Genomic DNA, 21,125 nt, shown 5'->3' with positions numbered 1-21,125 from the left:
AACACTTCCATGTATTACTCCTGCTAGGACCCTCCTATGTCACTTCAGTCAGCTCCCCCGTGTCACTCCAGCCAGCTCCCCCATGTGTCACTCCAGCCAACACCCTCCAGTCACTCCAGCCAGCTCTTCCATGTATTACTCCTGCTAGAACCCTCCTATGTCACTTCAGTCAGCTCCCCCGTGTCACTCCAGCCAGCTCTCCCACGTGTCAGTACTGCCAAAACCCTGCTGTGTCACTCCAGCCAGCTCCCCTGTATCACTCCTGCTAGCTCTCCCACGTGTCACTCTAGCCAGCTCTTCCATGTGTCAATCCTACTTAGTGATGAGCGGGTTCGGTTCGTCTATGTTCAGGGGGCTGCAAATATCTGTGCTCAGTGTGCTGCAAATAATAAGAATTTACTTACCGATAATTCTATTTCTCGGAGTCCGTAGTGGATGCTGGGGTTCCTGAAAGGACCATGGGGAATAGCGGCTCCGCAGGAGACAGGGCACAAAAAAGTAAAGCTTTTACCAGATCAGGTGGTGTGCACTGGCTCCTCCCCCTATGACCCTCCTCCAGACTCCAGTTAGGTACTGTGCCCGGACGAGCGTACACAATAAGGGAGGCAATTTGAATCCCGGGTAAGACTCATACCAGCCACACCAATCACACCGTACAACTTGTGATCTAAACCCAGTTAACAGTATGATAACAGAAAGAGCCTCTTAAAGATGGCTCCTTAACAATATAACCCGAATTTGTTAACAATAACTATGTACAGTATTGCAGATAATCCGCACTTGGGATGGGCGCCCAGCATCCACTACGGACTCCGAGAAATAGAATTATCGGTAAGTAAATTCTTATTTTCTCTATCGTCCTAAGTGGATGCTGGGGTTCCTGAAAGGACCATGGGGATTATACCAAAGCTCCCAAACGGGCGGGAGAGTGCGGATGACTCTGCAGCACCGAATGAGAGAATTCCAAGTCCTCTTTTGCCAGGGTATCAAATTTGTAGAATTTTACAAACGTGTTTTCCCCCGACCACGTAGCTGCTCGGCAGAATTGTAATGCCGAGACCCCTCGGGCAGCCGCCCAAGATGAGCCCACCTTCCTTGTGGAATGGGCCTTAACAGATTTAGGCTGTGGCAGGCCTGCCACAGAATGAGCAAGTTGAATTATGTTACAAATCCAACGAGCAATCGTCTGCTTAGAAGCAGGGGCACCCAACTTGTTGGGTGCATATAGTATCAACAGCGAGTCAGATTTTCTGACTTCAGCCGTCCTTGAAATGTATATTTTTAAGGCTCTGACAACGTCCAACAACTTGGAGTCCTCCAAGTCGCCAGTGGCCGCAGGCACCACAATAGGTTGGTTCAGGTGAAACGCTGATACCACCTTAGGGAGAAAATGCGGACGAGTCCTCAGTTCTGCCCTATCCGAATGGAAGATTAGATAAGGGCTTTTATAAGATAAAGCCGCCAATTTAGATACTCTCCTGGCGGAAGCCAGGGCCAGTAACATAGTCACTTTCCATGTGAGATATTTAAAATCCACCTTTTTCAATGGTTCAAACCAATGGGATTTGAGGAAATCTAAAACTACATTTAGATCCCACGGTGCCACCGGAGGCACCACAGGAGGCTGTATATGCAGTACTCCTTTAACAAAAGTCTGTACCTCAGGAACTGAGGCCAATTCTTTTTGGAAGAATATTGACAGGGCCGAAATTTGAACCTTAATAGATCTCAATTTGAGACCCATAGACAATCCTGATTGTAGGAAATGTAGGAAACGACCCAGTTGAAATTCCTCCGTCGGAACACTCCGATCCTCGCACCACGCGACATATTTTCGCCAAATGCGGTGATAATGTTTCGCGGTGACTTCCTTCCTTGCCTTAATCAAGGTAGGAATGACTTCTTCTGGAATGCCTTTCCCTTTTAGGATCTGGCGTTCAACCGCCATGCCGTCAAACGCAGCCGCGGTAAGTCTTGAAAGAGACAGGGACCCTGTTGTAGCAGGTCCCTTCTCAGAAGTAGAGGGCACGGTTCGTCCGTGACCAACTCTTGAAGTTCCGGGTACCAAGTCCTTCTTGGCCAATCCGGAGCCACTAGTATTGTTCTTACTCCTCCTTACCGTATAATCTTCAATACCTTTGGTATGAGAGGCAGAGGAGGAAACACATATACTGATTTGTACACCCAAGGTGTTACCAGTGCGTCCACAGCTATTGCCTGTGGATCTCTTGACCTGGCGCAATACTTGTCCAGTTTCTTGTTGAGGCGAGACGCCATCATGTCTACCATTGGTCTTTCCCAACAGTTTATTAGCATGTGGAAGACTTCTGGATGAAGACCCCCCTCTCCCGGGTGAATATCGTGTCTGCTGAGGAAGTCTGCTTCCCAGTTGTCCACGCCCGGGAAGAACACTGCTGACAGTGCTATTACGTGATTCTCCGCCCAGCGAAGAATCTTGGCAGCTTCTGCCATTGCACTCCTGCTTCTTGTGCCACCCTGTCTGTTTACATGGGCGACCGCCGTGATGTTGTCCGACTGAATCAACACCGGTTTTCCTTGCAGGAGTGGTTCCGCCTGGCTTAGAGCATTTTAGATTGCTCTTAGTACCAGAATGTTTATGTGAAGAGACTTTTCCAGGTTCGTCCATACCCCCTGGAAGTTTCTTCCTTGTGTGACTGCTCCCCAACCTCTCAGGCTGGCGTCCGTGGTCACCAGGATCAAATCCTGTATGCCGAATCTGCGGCCCTCCAATAGATGAGCCTTTTGCAACCACCACAGAAGATATACCCTTGTCCTTGGCGACAGGGTTATTCGCAGGTGCATCTGAGGATGCGACCCTGACCATTTGTCCAACAGATCCCTTTGGAAAATTCTTGCATGGAATCTGCCGAATGGAATTGCTTCGTAAAAAGCCACCATTTTTCCCAGGACTCTTGTGCATTGATGTACAGACACCTTTCCTGGTTTTAGGAGGTTCCTGACAGGTCGGATAACTCCTTGGCTTTTTCCTCGGGAAGAAAAACCTTTTTCTGAACCGTGTCCAGAATCATCCCTAGGAACAGCAGACGTATCGTCGGAAAACAGCTGCGATTCTTGGAAAATTTAGAATCCAGTCGTGCCGTCGAAGAACTACTTTAGATAGTGCTCTTCCGACCTCCAACTGTTCTCTGGAACTTGCCCTTTTTAGGTCGTGCAAGTAAGGGATAATTTAGATGCCTTTTTTCTTTGAAGAAACATCTTTTCGGCCATTACCTTGGTAAAAAGGCCCGGGGTGCCGTGGATAATTCAAACGGCATCGTCTGAAACTGATATTGACAGTTCTGTACCACGAACCAGAGGTACCCTTGATGAGAAGGACAAAATTTGGACATGGAGGTAATCCTTGATGTCCAGGGACACCATATAGTCCCCTTTTTTCCGGTTCGCTATCACTGCTCTGAGTGACTTTATCTCGATTTGAACCTTTTATGTAAGTGTTCAAAACATTTTAGATTTAGACTATGTGTCACCAAGCCGTCTGGCTTCAGTACCACAATATAGTGTGGAAAAATAATACCCTTTTCCTTGTCGTAGGAGGGGTACTTTGATTATCACCTGCTGGATATACAGCTTGTGAATTGTTTCCAATGCTGCCTCCCTGTCGGAGGGAGCCGTTGGTAAAGCAGACTTCAGGAACCTGCGAGGAGAAGATGTCTCGACTCTCCAATCTTTACCCCTGGGATAATACTCGTACGATCTAGGGGTCAACTTGCGAGTGATCCCACTGCGCCCTGAGACTCTTGAGACTACCCCCCCACCTTGAGTCCGCTTGCACGGCCCCAGCGTCATGCTGAGGACTTGGCAGACGCGGTGGAGGGCTTCTTTTCCTGGGAAAGGGCTGCCTGCTGCAGTCTACTTCCCTTACCTCTATGTCTGGGCAGATATGACTGGCCTTTTGCCTGCATGCCCTCATGGGAAAGGAAAGATTGAGGCTGAAAAGACGGTGTCTTTTTTAGCTGAGATGTAACTTGGGGTAAAAAAGGTTGGATTTCCCAGCTGTTGCTGTGGTCCCCAGGTCCGATGGACCGACCCCCAAATAACTCCTTCCCTTTATACAGCAATACTTCCATCTGCCGTATGGGATCTGTATCACCTGACCACTGTCGTGTCCCTGACATCTTCTGGGAGATATGGACAACGCACTTATCTTGATGCCAGAGAGCAAATATCCCTCTGTGCATCTCACATACATATATATAGAATGCATCCTATTAAATGCTCTACATGAATAAAATATTTTCAGTCAGGGAATCCGACCAAGCCAACCCAGCACTGCATCTCCAGGCTGATGGCGATCGCTGGTCGCAGTATAACCACCGTATGTGTGTATATACTTTGTAGGATATTTTTCCAGCTTCCTATCAGCTGGCTCCTTGAGGGCGGCCGTATCTGGAGACGGTAACGCCACTTGATAAGCGTGTGAGCGCCTTATCACCCTAAGGGGTGTTTCTCAACGTACCCTAATTTCTGGCGGGAAAGGGTATAACGCCAATATTTGCTATCGGGATAACCCTACGCATCATCACACACTTCATTTTATTTTATCTGATTCAGGAAAAACTACAGGTAGTTTTTTCACTCCCACATAATACCCTTTCTTGTGGTACTTGTAGTATCAGAAACACGTAACACCTCCTTCATTGCCCTTAACGTGTGGCCCTAATGAGAAATACGTTTGTTTATTCACCGTCGACACTGTATTCAGTGTCCGTGTCTGTGTCTGTGTCGACCGACTGAGGTAAATGGGCGTTTTTTAAAAACCCCTGACGGTGTTTCTGAGACGCCTGGACCGGTCCTAATAGATTGTCGGCCGTCTCATGTCGTCAACCGACCTTGCAGCGTGTTGACATTCTCACGTAATTCTCTAAATAAGCCATCCATTCCGGTGTCGACTCCCTAGAGAGTGACATCACCATTACAGGCAATTTCTCCGCCTCCTCACCAACATCGTCCTCATACATGTCGACACACACGTACCGACACACAGCACACACACCGGGAATGCTCTGACAGAGGACAGGACCCACTAGCCCTTTGGGGAGACAGAGGGAGAGTCTGCCAGCACACACCAAAAACGCTATAATTATATAGGGACAACCTTATATAAGTGTTTCTCCCTTATAGCATCTTTTATATATATACAATATCGCCAAAATCCGTGCCCCCCCTCTCTGTTTTAACCCTGTTTCTGTAGTGCAGTGCAGGGGAGAGCCTGGGAGCCTTCTCTCCAGCTTTTCTGTGAGAGAAAATGGCGCTGTGTGCTGAGGAGATAGGCCCCGCCCCTTTTCCGGCGGGCTCGTCTCCCGCTATTTTTGAAGTTAGGCAGGGGTTAAATATCTCCATATAGCCTCTGTGGGCTATATGTGAGGTATTTTTTGCCTCTAATAAGGTTTTTATTTGCCTCTCAGAGCGCCCCCCCCAGCGCTCTGCACCCTCAGTGACTGTTGTGTGAAGTGTGCTGAGAGGAAAATGGCGCACAGCTGCAGTGCTGTGCGCTACCTTTATGAAGACTCAGGAGTCTTCAGCCGCCGATTTTGGACCTCTTCTCTCTTCAGCGTCTGCAAGGGGGCCGGCGGCGCGGCTCCGGTGACCATCCAGGCTGTACCTGTGATCGTCCCTCTGGAGCTAGTGTCCAGTAGCCAAGCAGCAAATCCACTCTGCACGCAGGTGAGTTCACTACTTCTCCCCTAAGTCCCTCGTTGCAGTGATCCTGTTGCCAGCAGGACTCACTGTAAAGTAAAAAACCTAAGCTAAACTTTCTCTAAGCAGCTCTTTAGGAGAGCCACCTAGATTGCACCCTTCTCGTTCGGGCACAAAATCTAACTGGAGTCTGGAGGAGGGTCATAGGGGGAGGAGCCAGTGCACACCACCTGATCTGGTAAAAGCTTTACTTTTTTGTGCCCTGTCTCCTGCGGAGCCGCTATTCCCCATGGTCCTTTCAGGAACCCCAGCATCCACTTAGGACGATAGAGAAATCTACGTTCTCTGCCTGAAAAACGCTCCATATCTGTGCTCAGGGTGCTGCAAATATCTGTGCTCACACTGCTTTATTGTGGGGACTGGGGACCAGCAGTATTATATAGGAGGAGTACAGTGCAGAGTTTTGCTGACCAGTGACCACCAGTATTATACGTTCTCTGCCTTAAAACCGCTCCATATCAGTGCTGCATTGTTATATATATAGTAGGAGTACAGTGCATAATTTTGCTGACCACCAGTATATAATATATAGCAGTATGGTACAGTAGGCCACTGCTCTACCTACCTCTGTGTCGTCAAGTATACTATCCATCCATACCTGTGGTGCATTTCAGTTTTGCACAGCTTGCTGACCACCAGTATATAATATATAGCAGTATGGTACAGTAGGCCACTACTCTACCTACCTCTGTGTCGTCAAGTATTCTATCCATTCATACCTGTGGTGCATTTCAGTTTTGCACAGTTTGCCATCATGTGTAACACTGCAGTGCAACTTCTAGATGGGCCAGGTGTTTGCGTCGGCCACTTGTGTCGCTTAGCTTAGCCATCCAGCGACCTTGGTGCACCTCCTTTTTTCTTTGCATCATGTGCTGTTTGGGGACTATTTTTTGGAAGTGCCATCCTGTCTGACACTGCAGTGCCACTCCTAGATGGGCCAGGTGTTTGTGTCGGCCACTTGTGTCGCTTAGCTTAGTCATCCAGCGACCTCGGTGCAAATATTAGGACTAAAAACAATATTGTGAGGTGTTCAGAATAGACTGAAAATGAGTGGAAAATAAGAATTTACTTACCGATAATTCTATTTCTCGTAGTCCGTAGTGGATGCTGGGACTCCGTAAGGACGATGGGGAATAGCGGCTCCGCAGGAGACAGGGCACAAAAAGTAAAAGCTTTAGGACTAGCTGGTGTGCACTGGCTCCTCCCCCTATGACCCTCCTCCAAGCCTCAGTTAGGATACTGTGCCCGGATGAGCGTACACAATAAGGAAGGATTTTGAATCCCGGGTAAGACTCATACCAGCCACACCAATCACACTGTACAACCTGTGATCTGAACCCAGTTAACAGCATGATAACAGAGGAGCCTCTGCAAAGATGGCTCTCAACAATAAAAACCCGATTTTTGTAACAATAACTATGTACAAGTATTGCAGACAATCCGCACTTGGGATGGGCGCCCAGCATCCACTACGGACTACGAGAAATAGAATTATCGGTAAGTAAATTCTTATTTTCTCTGACGTCCTAAGTGGATGCTGGGACTCCGTAAGGACCATGGGGATTATACCAAAGCTCCCAAACGGGCGGGAGAGTGCGGATGACTCTGCAGCACCGAATGAGAGAACTCCAGGTCCTCCTCAGCCAGGGTATCAAATTTGTAGAATTTTGCAAACGTGTTTGCCCCTGACCAAGTAGCTGCTCAGCAAAGTTGTAAAGCCTAGACCCCTCGGGCAGCCGCCCAAGATGAGCCCACCTTCCTTGTGGAGTGGGCATTTACAGATTTTGGCTGTGGCAGGCCTGCCACAGAATGTGCAAGCTGAATTGTACTACAAATCCAACGAGCAATCGTCTGCTTAGAAGCAGGAGCACCCAGCTTGTTGGGTGCATACAGTATAAACAGCGAGTCAGACTTTCTGACTCCAGCCGTCCTTGAAATATATATTTTTAGGGCTCTGACAACGTCTAGCAACTTGGAGTCCTCCAAGTCCCTAGTAGCCGCAGGCACCACAATAGGTTGGTTCAGGTGAAACGCTGACACCACCTTAGGGAGAAACTGGGGACGGGTCCGCAGTTCTGCCCTGTCCGAATGGAAAATCAGATATGGGCTTTTGTAAGATAAAGCCGCCAATTCTGACACTCGCCTGGCCGAGGCCAGGGCCAGCAGCATGGTCACTTTCCATGTGAGATATTTCAAATCCACAGATTTGAGCGGTTCAAACCAATGTGATTTGAGGAATCCCAGAACTACATTGAGATCCCACGGTGCCACTGGAGGCACAAAAGGGGGCTGTATATGCAGTACTCCCTTGACAAACGTCTGGACTTCAGGAACTGAAGCCAATTCTTTCTGGAAGAAAATCGACAGGGCCGAAATTTGAACCTTAATGGACCCCAATTTGAGGCCCATAGACACTCCTGTTTGCAGGAAATGCAGGAATCGACCCAGTTGAAATTCCTCCGTCGGGGCCCTCCTGGCCTCACACCACGCAACATATTTTCGCCAAATACGGTGATAATGTTGTGCGGTCACCTCCTTCCTGGCTTTGATCAGGGTAGGGATGACTTCCTCCGGAATGCATTTTTCCTTCAGGATCCGGCGTTCAACCGCCATGCCGTCAAACGCAGCCGCGGTAAGTCTTGGAACAGACAGGGTCCTTGCTGAAGCAGGTCCCTTCTTAGCGGCAGAGGCCACGGGTCCTCTGTGAGCATCTCTTGAAGTTCCGGGTACCAAGTCCTTCTTGGCCAATCCGGAGCCACGAGTATAGTTCTTACTCCTCTCCGTCTTATAATTCTCAGTACCTTGGGTATGAGAGGCAGAGGAGGGAACACATACACTGACTGTAACACCCAAGGTGTTACCAGAGCGTCCACAGCTATTGCCTGAGGGTCCCTTGACCTGGCGCAATACCTGTCTAGTTTTTTGTTGAGGCGGGACGCCATCATGTCCACCTTTGGTTTTTCCCAATGGTTCACAATCATGTGGAAGACTTCCGGATGAAGTCCCCACTCTCCCGGGTGGAGGTCGTGCCTGCTGAGGAAGTCTGCTTCCCAGTTGTCCACTCCCGGAATGAACACTGCTGACAGTGCTATCACATGATTTTCCGCCCAGCGAAGAATCCTTGCAGCTTCCGCCATTGCCCTCCTGCTTCTTGTGCCGCCCTGTCTGTTTATGTGGGCGACTGCAGTGATGTTGTCCGACTGGATCAACACCGGCTGACCTTGAAGCAGAGGTCTTGCTAGGCTTAGAGCATTGTAAATTGCCCTTAGCTCCAGTATATTTATGTGAAGTGAAGTCTCCAGGCTTGACCACACTCCCTGGAAATTTCTTCCCTGTGTGACTGCTCCCCAGCCTCGAAGGCTGGCATCCATGGTCACCGGGACCCAGTCCTGAATGCCGAATCTGCGGCCCTCTAGAAGATGAGCACTCTGCAACCACCACAGAAGAGACACCCTTGTCCTCGGAGACAGGGTTATCCGCTGATGCATCTGAAGATGCGATCCGGACCATTTGTCCAGCAGATCCCACTGAAAAGTTCTTGCGTGGAATCTGCCGAATGGAATCGCTTCGTAAGAAGCCACCATTTTTCCCAGGACCCTTGTGCATTGATGCACTGACACTTGGCCTGGTTTTAGGAGGTTCCTGACTAGCTCGGATAACTCCCTGGCTTTCTCCTCCGGGAGAAACACCTTTTTCTGGACTGTGTCCAGAATCATCCCTAGGAACAGCAGACGTGTCGTCGGACTCAGCTGCGATTTTGGAATATTTAGAATCCACCCGTGCTGTCGTAGTACTACTTGAGATAGTGCTACTCCGACCTCCAACTGTTCTCTGGACCTTGCCCTTATCAGGAGATCGTCCAAGTAAGGGATAATTAAGACGCCTTTTCTTCGAAGAAGAATCATCATTTCGGCCATTACCTTGGTAAAGACCCGGGGTGCCGTGGACAATCCAAACGGCAGCATTTGAAACTGATAGTGACAGTTCTGTACCACGAACCTGAGGTACCCTTGGTGAGAAGGGCAAATTGGGACATGGAGGTAAGCATCCTTGATGTCCAGAGACACCATATAGTCCCCTTCTTCCAGGTTCGCTATCACTGCTCTGAGTGACTCCATTTTGATTTTGAACCTTTGTATGTAAGTGTTCAAGGACTTCAGATTTAGAATAGGTCTCACCGAGCCGTCCGGCTTCGGTACCACAAACAGTGTGGAATAATACCCCTTTCCCTGTTGTAGGAGGGGTACTTTGATTATCACCTGCTGGGAATACAGCTTGTGAATGGCTTCCAATACCGCCTCCCTGTCGGAGGGAGACGTTGGTAAAGCAGACTTCAGGAACCGGCGAGGGGGAGATGTCTCGAATTCCAATCTGTACCCCTGAGATACTACCTGCAGGATCCAGGGGTCCACTTGCGAGTGAGCCCACTGCGCGCTGAAACTCTTGAGACGACCCCCCACCGTACCTGAGTCCGCTTGTAAGGCCCCAGCGTCATGCTGAGGACTTGGCAGAAGCGGGGGAGGGCTTCTGTTCCTGGGAAGAGGCTGCCTGCTGCAGTCTTTTCCCCCTTCCTCTACCGCGTGGCAGATATGAGTGGCCTTTTGCCCGCTTGCCCTTATGGGGACGAAAGGACTGAGGTTGAAAAGACGGTGTCTTTTTCTGCTGAGAGGTGACCTGGGGTAAAAAGGTGGATTTCCCAGCTGTTGCCGTGGCCACCAGGTCCGATAGACCGACCCCAAATAACTCCTCTCCTTTATACGGCAATACTTCCATGTGCAGTTTGGAATCCGCATCACCTGACCACTGTCGTGTCCATAAACAACTTCTGGCAGAAATGGACAGCGCACTTACTCTTGATGCCAGAGTGCAAATATCCCTCTGTGCATCTCGCATATATAGAAATGCATCTTTTAAATGCTCTATAGTCAATAATATACTGTCCCTGTCCAGGGTATCAATATTTTCAGTCAGGGACTCCGACCAAGCTACCCCCGCACTGCACATCCAGGCTGAGGCGATTGCTGGTCGCAGTATAACACCAGTATGTGTGTATATACTTTTCAGGATATTTTCCAGCTTCCTATCAGCTGGTTCCTTGAGGGCGGCCGTATCAGGAGACGGTAACGCCACTTGTTTTGATAAGCGTGTGAGCGCTTTATCTACCCTAGGGGGTGTTTCCCAGCGCGCCCTAACCTCTGGCGGGAAAGGGTATAATGGCAATAATTTTTTAGAAATTAGCAGTTTTTTATCGGGGGAAACCCACGCTTCATCACACACCTCATTTAATTCATCTGATTCAGGAAAAACTACAGGTAGTTTTTTCACACCCCACATAATACCCCTTTTTGTGGTACTTGTAGTGTCAGAAATATGCAAAACCTCCTTCATTGCCGTGATCATGTAACGTGTGGCCCTACTGGAAAATACGTTTGTTTCTTCACCGTCGACACTGGAGTCAGTGTCCGTGTCGACCGACTGAGGTAAAGGGCGCTTTAGAGCCCCTGACGGTGTTTGAGACGCCTGAACAGGCACTAATTGATTTGCCGGCTGTCTCATGTCATCAACAGTCTTTTGCAAAGTGCTGACGCTATCACGTAATTCCTTAAAGACCATCCAGTCAGGTGTCGACTCCCTAAGGGGTGACATCACTATTACCGGCAATTGCTCTGCCTCCACACCATTTTCCTCCTCATACATGTCGACACACACGTACCGACACACAGCACACACACAGGGAATGCTCTGATAGAGGACAGGACCCCACTAGCCCTTTGGGGAGACAGAGGGAGAGTTTGTCAGCACACACCAGAGCGCTATAATATGTATAGGGACAACCTTATATAAGTGTTTCTCCCTTATAGCTGCTATGTAGTTTATATATGCCAAATTAGTGCCCCCCCTCTCTTTTTTACCCTGTTTCTGTAGTGCAGGACTGCAGGGGAGAGTCAGGGAGTCGTCCTTCCAGCGGAGCTGTGAGGGAAAATTGCGCTTGTGTGCTGAGGAGATAGGCTCCGCCCCCTTCTCGGCGGCCTTTTCTCCCGCTTTTTACAGAAAAACTGGCAGGAGTTAAATACATCCATATAGCCCAGGAGCTATATGTGATGTATATTTTGCCAAAAAAAGTGTTTATATTGCGTCTCAGGGCGCCCCCCCCCAGCGCCCTGCACCCTCAGTGACCGGAGTGTGAAGTGTGCTGAGAGCAATGGCGCACAGCTGCAGTGCTGTGCGCTGCCTTTACTGAAGACAGGACGTCTTCTGCCGCCGATTTCTGGACCTCTTCTGTCTTCTGGCTCTGTAAGGGGGCCGGCGGCGCGGCTCCGGGACCCATCCATGGCTGGGCCTGTGATCGATCCCTCTGGAGCTAATGTCCAGTAGCCTAAGAAGCCCAATCCACTCTGCACGCAGGTGAGTTCGCTTCTTCTCCCCTTAGTCCCTCGATGCAGTGAGCCTGTTGCCAGCAGGACTCACTGAAAATAAAAAAACCTAAGTCTAAACTTTTACTCTAAGCAGCTCAGGAGAGCCACCTAGATTGCACCCTTCTCGGCCGGGCACAAAAATCTAACTGAGGCTTGGAGGAGGGTCATAGGGGGAGGAGCCAGTGCACACCAGCTAGTCCTAAAGCTTTTACTTTTTGTGCCCTGTCTCCTGCGGAGCCGCTATTCCCCATGGTCCTTACGGAGTCCCAGCATCCACTTAGGACGTCAGAGAAATTATGGTTATTGAGGTTAATACTATGGGATCAAAATGACCCCCAAATTCTATGATTTAAGCTGTTTTTGAGGGTTTTTTGTAAAAAAAAAACCCTGAATCCGACCAAAAATTTACAGGGAGGTTTTGCCAAAACGCGTCCGAATCCAAAACACGGCCGCGGAACCGAATCCAAAACCAAAACCCGAAAAATTTCCGGTGCACATCACTACTCCTACTAGCACCCTCCTATGTCACTCCAGCCAGCTCTCCCATGTGTCACTCCTGCTACCACCCTCCTATGTCACTCCAGCCATATCTCCCATGTGTCACTCCTGCTACCAGCCTCCTATGTCACTCCAGCCAGCTCTCCCATGTGTCACTCCTGCTACCACCCTCCTATGTCACTCCAGCCATATCTCCCATGTGTCACTCCTACTACCACCCTCCTATGTCACTCCAGCCATATCTTCCATGTGTCACTCCTGCTACCACCCTCTTATATCACTCCAGCCAGCTCCCCCATTTGTCACTCCAGCCATATCTCCCATGTGTCACTCCTGCTACCACCCTCTTATGTCACTCCAGCCATATCTCCCATGTGTCACTCCTGCTACCACCCTCCTATGTCACTCCAGCCAGCTTCCCCATGTGTCACTCCTGCTACTACCCTCCTATGTCACTCCAGCCAGCTCTCCCATGTGTCACTCCTGCTGCTACCACCCTCTTATATCACTCCAGCCAGCTCTCCCATGTGTCACTCCTGCTACCACCCTCCTATGTCACTCCAGCCATATCTCCCATGTGTCACTCCTGCTACCACCCTCCTATGTCACTCCAGCCATATCTTCCATGTGTCACTCCTGCTACCACCCTCTTATATCACTCCAGCCAGCTCCCCCATTTGTCACTCCTGCTACCACCCTCCTATGTCACTCCAGCCATATCTCCCATGTGTCACTCCTGCTACCACCCTCTTATGTCACTCCAGCCAGCTCCCCCATGTGTCACTCCTGCTACCACCCTCCTATGTCACTCCAGCCAGCTCTCCCATGTGTCACTCCTGCTACCACCCTCCTGTCACTCCAGCCATATCTCCCATGTTTCACTGCTGCTACCACCCTCTTATATCACTCCAGCCATATCTCCCATGTGTCACTCCTGCTACCACCCTCCTATGTCACTCCAGCCATATCTCCCATGTGTCACTCCTGATACCACCCTCTTATATCACTCCAGCCATATCTCCCATGTGTCACTCCTGCTACCACCCTCCTATGTCACTCCAGCCAGCTCTCCTATGTGTCACTCCTGCTATCACCCTCTTATATCACTCCAGCCATATCTCCCATGTGTCACTCCTGCTACCACCCTCCTATGTCACTCCAGCCATATCTCCCATGTGTCACTCCTGATACCACCCTCTTATATCACTCCAGCCAGCTCCCCCATGTGTCACTCCTGCTACCACCCTCCTATGTCACTCCAGCCAGCTCTCCCATGTGTCACTCCTGCTACTACCCTCCTATGTCACTCCAGCCAGCTCACCCATGTGTCACTTCTGCTACCACCCTCCTATGTCACTCCAGCCAGCTCACCCATGTGTCACTTCTGCTACCACCCTCTTATATCACTCCAGCCATATCTCCCATGTGTCACTCCATGTGTCTCCCATGTGTCACTCCTGATACCACCCTCTTATATCACTCCAGCCAGCTCTCCCATGTGTCACTCCTGCTACCACCCTCTTATATCACTCCAGCCAGCTCTCCCATGTGTCACTCCTGCTACCACCCTCCTATGTCACTCCAGCCATATCTCCCATGTGTCACTCCTGCTACCACCCTCCACACTCCAGCCATATCTTCCATGTGTCACTCCTGCTACCACCCTCTTATATCACTCCAGCCAGCTCCCCCATTTGTCACTCCTGCTACCACCCTCCTATGTCACTCCAGCCATATCTTCCATGTGTCACTCCTGCTACCACCCTCTTATGTCACTACAGCCAGCTCCCCCATGTGTCACTCCTGCTACCACCCTCCTATGTCACTCCAGCCAGCTCTCCCATGTGTCACTCCTGCTACCACCCTCCTGTCACTCCAGCCATATCTCCCATGTTTCACTGCTGCTACCACCCTCTTATATCACTCCAGCCATATCTCCCATGTGTTACTCCTGCTACCACCCTCTTATATCACTCCAGCGATATCTCCCATGTGTCACTCCTGCTACCACCCTCCTATGTCACTCCAGCCATATCTCCCATGTGTCACTCCTGATACCACCCTCTTATATCACTCCAGCCATATCTCCCATGTGTCACTCCTGCTACCACCCTCCTATGTCACTCCAGCCAGCTCCCCCATGTGTCACTCCTGCTACCACCCTCCTATGTCACTCCAGCCAGCTCTCCCATGTGTCACTCCTGCTACCACCCTCTTATATCACTCCAGCCATATCTCCCATGTGTCACTCCTGCTACCACCCTCCTATGTCACTCCAGCCAGCTCTCCTATGTGTCACTCCTGCTATCACCCTCTTATATCACTCCAGCCATATCTCCCATGTGTCACTCCTGCTACCACCCTCCTATGTCACTCCAGCCATATCTCCCATGTGTCACTCCTGATACCACCCTCTTATATCACTCCAGCCATATCTCCCATGTGTCACTCCTGCTACCACCCTCCTATGTCACTCCAGCCATATCTCCCATGTGTCACTCCTGCTACCACCCTCTTATATCACTCCAGCGATATCTCCCATGTGTCACTCCTGCTACCACCCTCCTATGTCACTCCAGCCATATCTCCCATGTGTCACTCCTGATACCACCCTCTTATATCACTCCAGCCATATCTCCCATGTGTCACTCCTGCTACCACCCTCCTATGTCACTCCAGCCAGCTCCCCCATGTGTCACTCCTGCTACCACCCTCCTATGTCACTCCAGCCAGCTCTCCCATGTGTCACTCCTGCTACCACCCTCTTATATCACTCCAGCCATATCTCCCATGTGTCACTCCTGCTACCACCCTCCTATGTCACTCCAGCCAGCTCTCCCATGTGTCACTCCTGCTACCACCCTCTTATATCACTCCAGCCATATCTCCCATGTGTCACTCCTGCTACCACCCTCCTATGTCACTCCAGCCATATCTCCCATGTGTCACTCCTGATACCACCCTCTTATATCACTCCAGCCATATCTCCCATGTGTCACTCCTGCTACCACCCTCCTATGTCACTCCAGCCAGCTCCCCCATGTGTCACTCCTGCTACTACCCTCTTATATCACTCCAGCCATATCTCCCATGTGTCACTCCTGCTACCACCCTCCTATGTCACTCCAGCCAGCTCTCCCATGTGTCACTCCTGCTACCACCCTCTTATATCACTCCAGCCATATCTCCCATGTGTCACTCCTGCTACCACCCTCCTATGTCACTCCAGCCAGCTCTCCCATGTGTCACTCCTGCTACCAGCCTCCTATGTCACTCCAGCCATATCTCCCATGTGTCACTCCTGATACCACCCTCTTATATCACTCCAGCCATATCTCCCATGTGTCACTCCTGCTACCACCCTCCTATGTCACTCCAGCCATATCTCCCATGTCACTCCTGCTACCACCCTCCTATGTCACTCCAGCCATATCTCCCATGTGTCACTCCTGCTACCACCCTCCTATGTCACTCCAGCCATATCTCCCATGTGTCACTCCTGCTACCACCCTCCTATGTCACTCCAGCCAGCTCTCCTATGTGTCACTCCTGCTACCACCCTCTTATATCACTCCAGCCATATCTCCCATGTGTCACTCCTGCTACCACCCTCCTATGTCACTCCAGCCATATCTCCCATGTGTCACTCCTGCTACCACCCTCCTATGTCACTACAGCCATATCTCCCATGTGTCACTCCTACTACCACCCTCCTATGTCACTCCAGCCATATCTCCCATGTGTCACTCCTGATACCACCCTCTTATATCACTCCAGCCAGCTCCCCCCTGTGTCACTCCTGCTACCAGCCTCCTATGTCACTCCAGCCAGCTCCCCCATGTGTCACTCCTGCTACTACCCTCCTATGTCACTCCAGCCAGCTCTCCCATGTGTCACTCCTGCTACCACCCTCCTATGTCACTCCAGCCAGCTCTCCCATGTGTCACTCCTGCTACCACCCTCCTATGTCACTCCAGCCATATCTCCCATGTGTCACTCCTGCTACCAGCCTCCTATGTCACTCCAGCCAGCTCTCCCATGTCACTCCAGCCATATCTCCCATGTGTCACTCCTGCTACCACCCTCCTATGTCACTCCAGCCATATCTCCCATGTGTCACTCCTGCTACCACCCTCCTATGTCACTCCAGCCATATCTCCCATGTGTCACTCCTGCTACCACCCTCCTATGTCACTCCAGCCATATCTCCCATGTGTCACTCCTGATACCACCCTCCTATGTCACTCCAGCCAGGTCTCCAATGTGTCACTCCAGCCAGGACCCTCCTGTGTCTCTCCAGCCAGCTCTGCCATGTGTCACTCTAGCCCACCCTCATGTATCACTACAGCTCCCCCATCATCTCATGCCATTGCAGCAGTCCCTAATGTGTCCTATGTTTGCTTGTGGGCGTCTCACCTTTAGTATCTGACTCCTTCAGTTTTCAGTCCCTGTAGTGCTGCTGCGTGTCTGGCTGGAGTGCAGCGGTTTCTGTATCTGTTGTGGTCACATGATTTAGAGTGTTGGGAGCCACGTTTGAATAAAGAAAGATTCACATGCGGCTCATGAGCCACAGGTTGGCCACCATACAGACTTGTCCCCCAGCACATGTGATCTCACCATACAGACGTGTTCCCCCAGCACATGTGATCTCACCATACAGACTTGTCCCCAGCACACGTGATCTCACCATACAGACGTGTTCCCCCAGCACATGTGATCTCACCATACAGACTTGTCCCCAGCACACGTGATCTCACCATACAGACGTGTCCCCCAGCACACGTGATCTCACCATACAGACTTGTCCCCCAGCACATGTGATCTCACCATACAGACTTGTCCCCAGCACATGTGATCTCACCATACAGACTTGTCCCCAGCACATGTGATCTCACCATACAGACTTGTCCCCCAGCACATGTGATCTCACCATACTGACGTGTTCCCCAGCATGTGATCTCACCATACAGACTTGTCCCCCAGCACGTGATCTCACCATACAGACGTGTTCCCCACAGCACATGTGATCTCACCATACTGACGTGTTCCCCCAGCACATGTGATCTCACCATACAGACTTGTCCCCTAGCACATGTGATCTCACCATACAGACGTGTTCCCCCAGCACATGTGATCTCACCATACTGACGTGTTCCCCACAGCACATGTGATCTCACCATACAGACGTGTTCCCCCAGCACATGTGATCTCACCATACAGACGTGTTCCCCCAGCACATGTGATCTCACCATACAGACTTGTCCCCTAGCACATGTGATCTCACCATACAGACGTGTTCCCCCAGCACATGTGATCTCACCATACTGACGTGTTCCCCCAGCACATGTGATCTCACCATACTGACGTGTTCCCCAGCACATGTGATCTCACCATACAGACGTGTTCCCCCAGCACATGTGATCTCACCATACAGACGTGTTCCCCCAGAACATGTGATCTCACCATACAGACTTGTCCCCAGCACATGTGATCTCACCATACAGACTTGTCCCCAGCACATGTGATCTCACCATACAGACTTGTCCCCAGCACGTGATCTCACCATACAGACGTGTTCCCCAGCACATGTGATCTCACCATACAGACTTGTCCCCAGCACATGTGATCTCACCATGCTGCAGAAATGTCTCCTGTGCTCATTATTTAAGGCACAAAGGAAGCAACTATATAAGCCAGGCAGTAGCCGCACTTACCTGTGTCACCATCTATATACTGTACAGTGGGGGTGATTCGGGTCCCGAGGAACCAGAGTCGCACAGGGCAGAGTACCGAACATCGATGTTTGGTCATTTACACATGCGCTGGGACATACTGTACATGTGCAGTACAGGTCTGCGTATCACCAACACTGTGGGGGAGGGAAGAGGTCAGGATCCTACAGGGGACAGAGCTTTCTATGCCTCTTGGTAGGACTTGCGGAGGCTGGCTTGTACAATCACATGGGTCATGCAGCCGGCCGATGGTGCCAGGGAAGATCCGATACTGTGTCCTAGGATGCAGCTGGGACCAGTAAAGCAGCAGGAGCATTACATTCTATGTAGGTGATAGCAACTCCAACCACACCTGACTCACCCCCAGTCTCTGCTGTTTAGCTTCATGGGTGCAGACATTTTGAATTACATCGTATGATCCACTCTGATAAACCAGGCTCCAGCAAATCCAGTGACGTGATTCAGTCAGCTGGTCGCATATTGCCAGAAACCTCTTTGTACTGGGAATGGTCTCCTGGCTCAGCTCCTAAATGCAGTATGTCTAGCCTGCATTGCAGAGTGCCTCAGTTCCCACTTCCCTATTCTCCCAGAAGAGTAGGCTGCTCTACCACATCCTACCAGCTTCCTATGTGATGCAGGTAGGACTGGAGGACTACGGGAATCACAGTGATGTATATAGGGGTCGGGGCTTAAGATACACCAAAGAGAGTGTGTGGAGGAGACTGGTCAGATCTCTGGGCTGGTAACACACAGTGTCATGATGTGAGGGGAAGAGCAGGAGTATAATAGGGGCTGATGACTCCTGATGTATGAGATACACCAGAGAGTGTGAGGAGGAGACTGGTCAGATCTCTGGGCTGGTAACACACAGTAACATGATGTGAGGGGGAGAGCAGGAGTATAATATTGGCTGATGGCTTCTGACTCCTCCGCTAGGTAGATACGTTTCCCTCATTAGTTTGTACTGACAGAGAAGGGTGAAGGATAAGAGACTGCTGTAGTTTCTGAGCAAGTAGAATATACAACGCCCAAATTCTGTAACAAGTGCTTATTACTCACCTGTGCTGATATCTGTAGGGATTTCATCCTCCTTACACTGCTGATCACTGTACAATGTCCCATTCCCAGCAGTCCCCTCTCCAGTCAGCAGCTGAATGATCTTGTTGGTGAGATCCAGGATCTTCAGGTCATTGTGCCGCTCATGTATCAGTGAGTGAGGTGGAGGCACCGTGACGAGGCTTTGGGTCCTGCTCAGTCCTCCTGACACACACAGATGGCTGATGGATGTTTCACACTCAATGGATGTCTTCTTCACTACTGTGTAACCCTGTGGATTGTAAAGTACACTATCATTGTATACATTTCACAATCCCCTCACCTCCCCAGTCATGTCCCTGCATTATTACTATAGATATGTGATGTCACTGTGACATTGCCAGATCCACTCACCTACCCAGTCATGTCCCTATATTATTACTATAGTTATAAGTGATGCCACTGTGGTGCGCCCAGACCTCCTCACCTCCCCAGTCATATCCCTTTGTTATTATAGTTATAAGTGATGTCACTGTGACGCTCCCAGATCCCCTCACCTCCCCAGTCATGTCCTGTATTATTGCTAAAGATATAAGTCATGTCACTGTGACGCTCCCAGACCCTCTCACCTCCCCAGTCATGTCCCTGTATTATTACTATAAATATAAGTGATGATAATGTGACACTCCCAGATCTCCTCACCTCCCCAGTCAGCAGGTAGATTATTTCCAGTGTGAGATTTATTATCCTATCAGTCTGGTCATTCTTGTCATTTTCCATTCTGAGTGCTCCTTGTAATAACACCTCTCGCTCCTCACAGCTGGATTGTCTAGGAATAAAAATAATACACATCACATAGAACACAAGTAACAGTCATATATGTAACACCGAGTGACCATTAAGTCTTCCATCCCCCCCTAAGCCGTAGAGTCCTGGTAAGTGTCTATTACAGGTCCCTATTGTCACAAAGCGAGTACCTAAACCGTCTCACCCCACCCAGCGTTGCTGATTCACTGGCTTGCACATAGCTGACCAATCACATCAGGATTTTCCTGTAGCTGCAATCCAGAACAGCAAGGGTGTCACCATCTTGCCTAAGGTCAGCTGAGCGCTCCCAGCCATCCACAGCATCCCTATGCTGCACATGACTCACACATCCAATCCACAGCTAGAGCTCCCAACCTAAACTGCTCATTGTCACCTGTACGTTGTCAGTAGAATAAGTCTCCTAGGACTCCTGGTCCCCTGTGGCAGAAGCAGATCCCGGCTAATGAGCTCCGACCTCTCCATTCATTTACCTGAGTGTTCTCATTCCTGTGGGCTCAGCCTGCATCAGTACTCATCATTCTGCTGCTAGAGTTACCACCTGCTCCTGCTGTAATCAGCGCTTCTATCCGCACCAGTGTGCTGTCTGCCTCCTCCAGCACGCATCCTCCTAACCCTGCACCACCTGAGTACTGAGCCGCTACTGACTGTCCTCGTTATTCTGCTGCTACCCAGATACACATGTAATAGTGTGATCACAGACTGATCCATCCAGTACTCATCATTCTGCTGCTAGAGTTACCACCTGCTCCTGCTGTAATCAGTGCTTCCATCAACACCAGTGTGCTGTCTGCCTCCTCCAGCACGCAGCCTCCTAACTATGCACCATCTGAGTACTGAGCCGCTACTGACTGTCCTCGTTATTCTGCTGCTACCCAGA

The 21,125-nt window shown here is 50.3% G+C and overlaps 1 protein-coding gene across 1 annotated transcript in view; it reads right to left on the bottom strand.

Moving 5' to 3' along the window:
- LOC135057011 (oocyte zinc finger protein XlCOF6.1-like) overlaps positions 1-21,125 on the bottom strand; it is a 77,927-nt gene that overhangs the window by 54,853 nt on the left and 1,949 nt on the right. Inside the window, exons 2-3 of the mRNA XM_063962871.1 lie at positions 20,123-20,249; positions 19,445-19,712 (exon numbers count right to left, since the gene is read on the bottom strand). Coding sequence (XP_063818941.1) covers positions 19,445-19,712; positions 20,123-20,200 — 346 coding nt within the window. The 5' untranslated portion in view covers positions 20,201-20,249. The remainder of the gene's footprint in view (positions 1-19,444; positions 19,713-20,122; positions 20,250-21,125) is intronic.

The sequence above is a fragment of the Pseudophryne corroboree genome, chromosome 3, assembly GCF_028390025.1.
Source record: "Pseudophryne corroboree isolate aPseCor3 chromosome 3, aPseCor3.hap2, whole genome shotgun sequence".
Taxonomy (NCBI): Eukaryota; Metazoa; Chordata; class Amphibia; order Anura; family Myobatrachidae; genus Pseudophryne; species Pseudophryne corroboree.
This window is presented reverse-complemented; position numbering and strand designations above follow the sequence as displayed.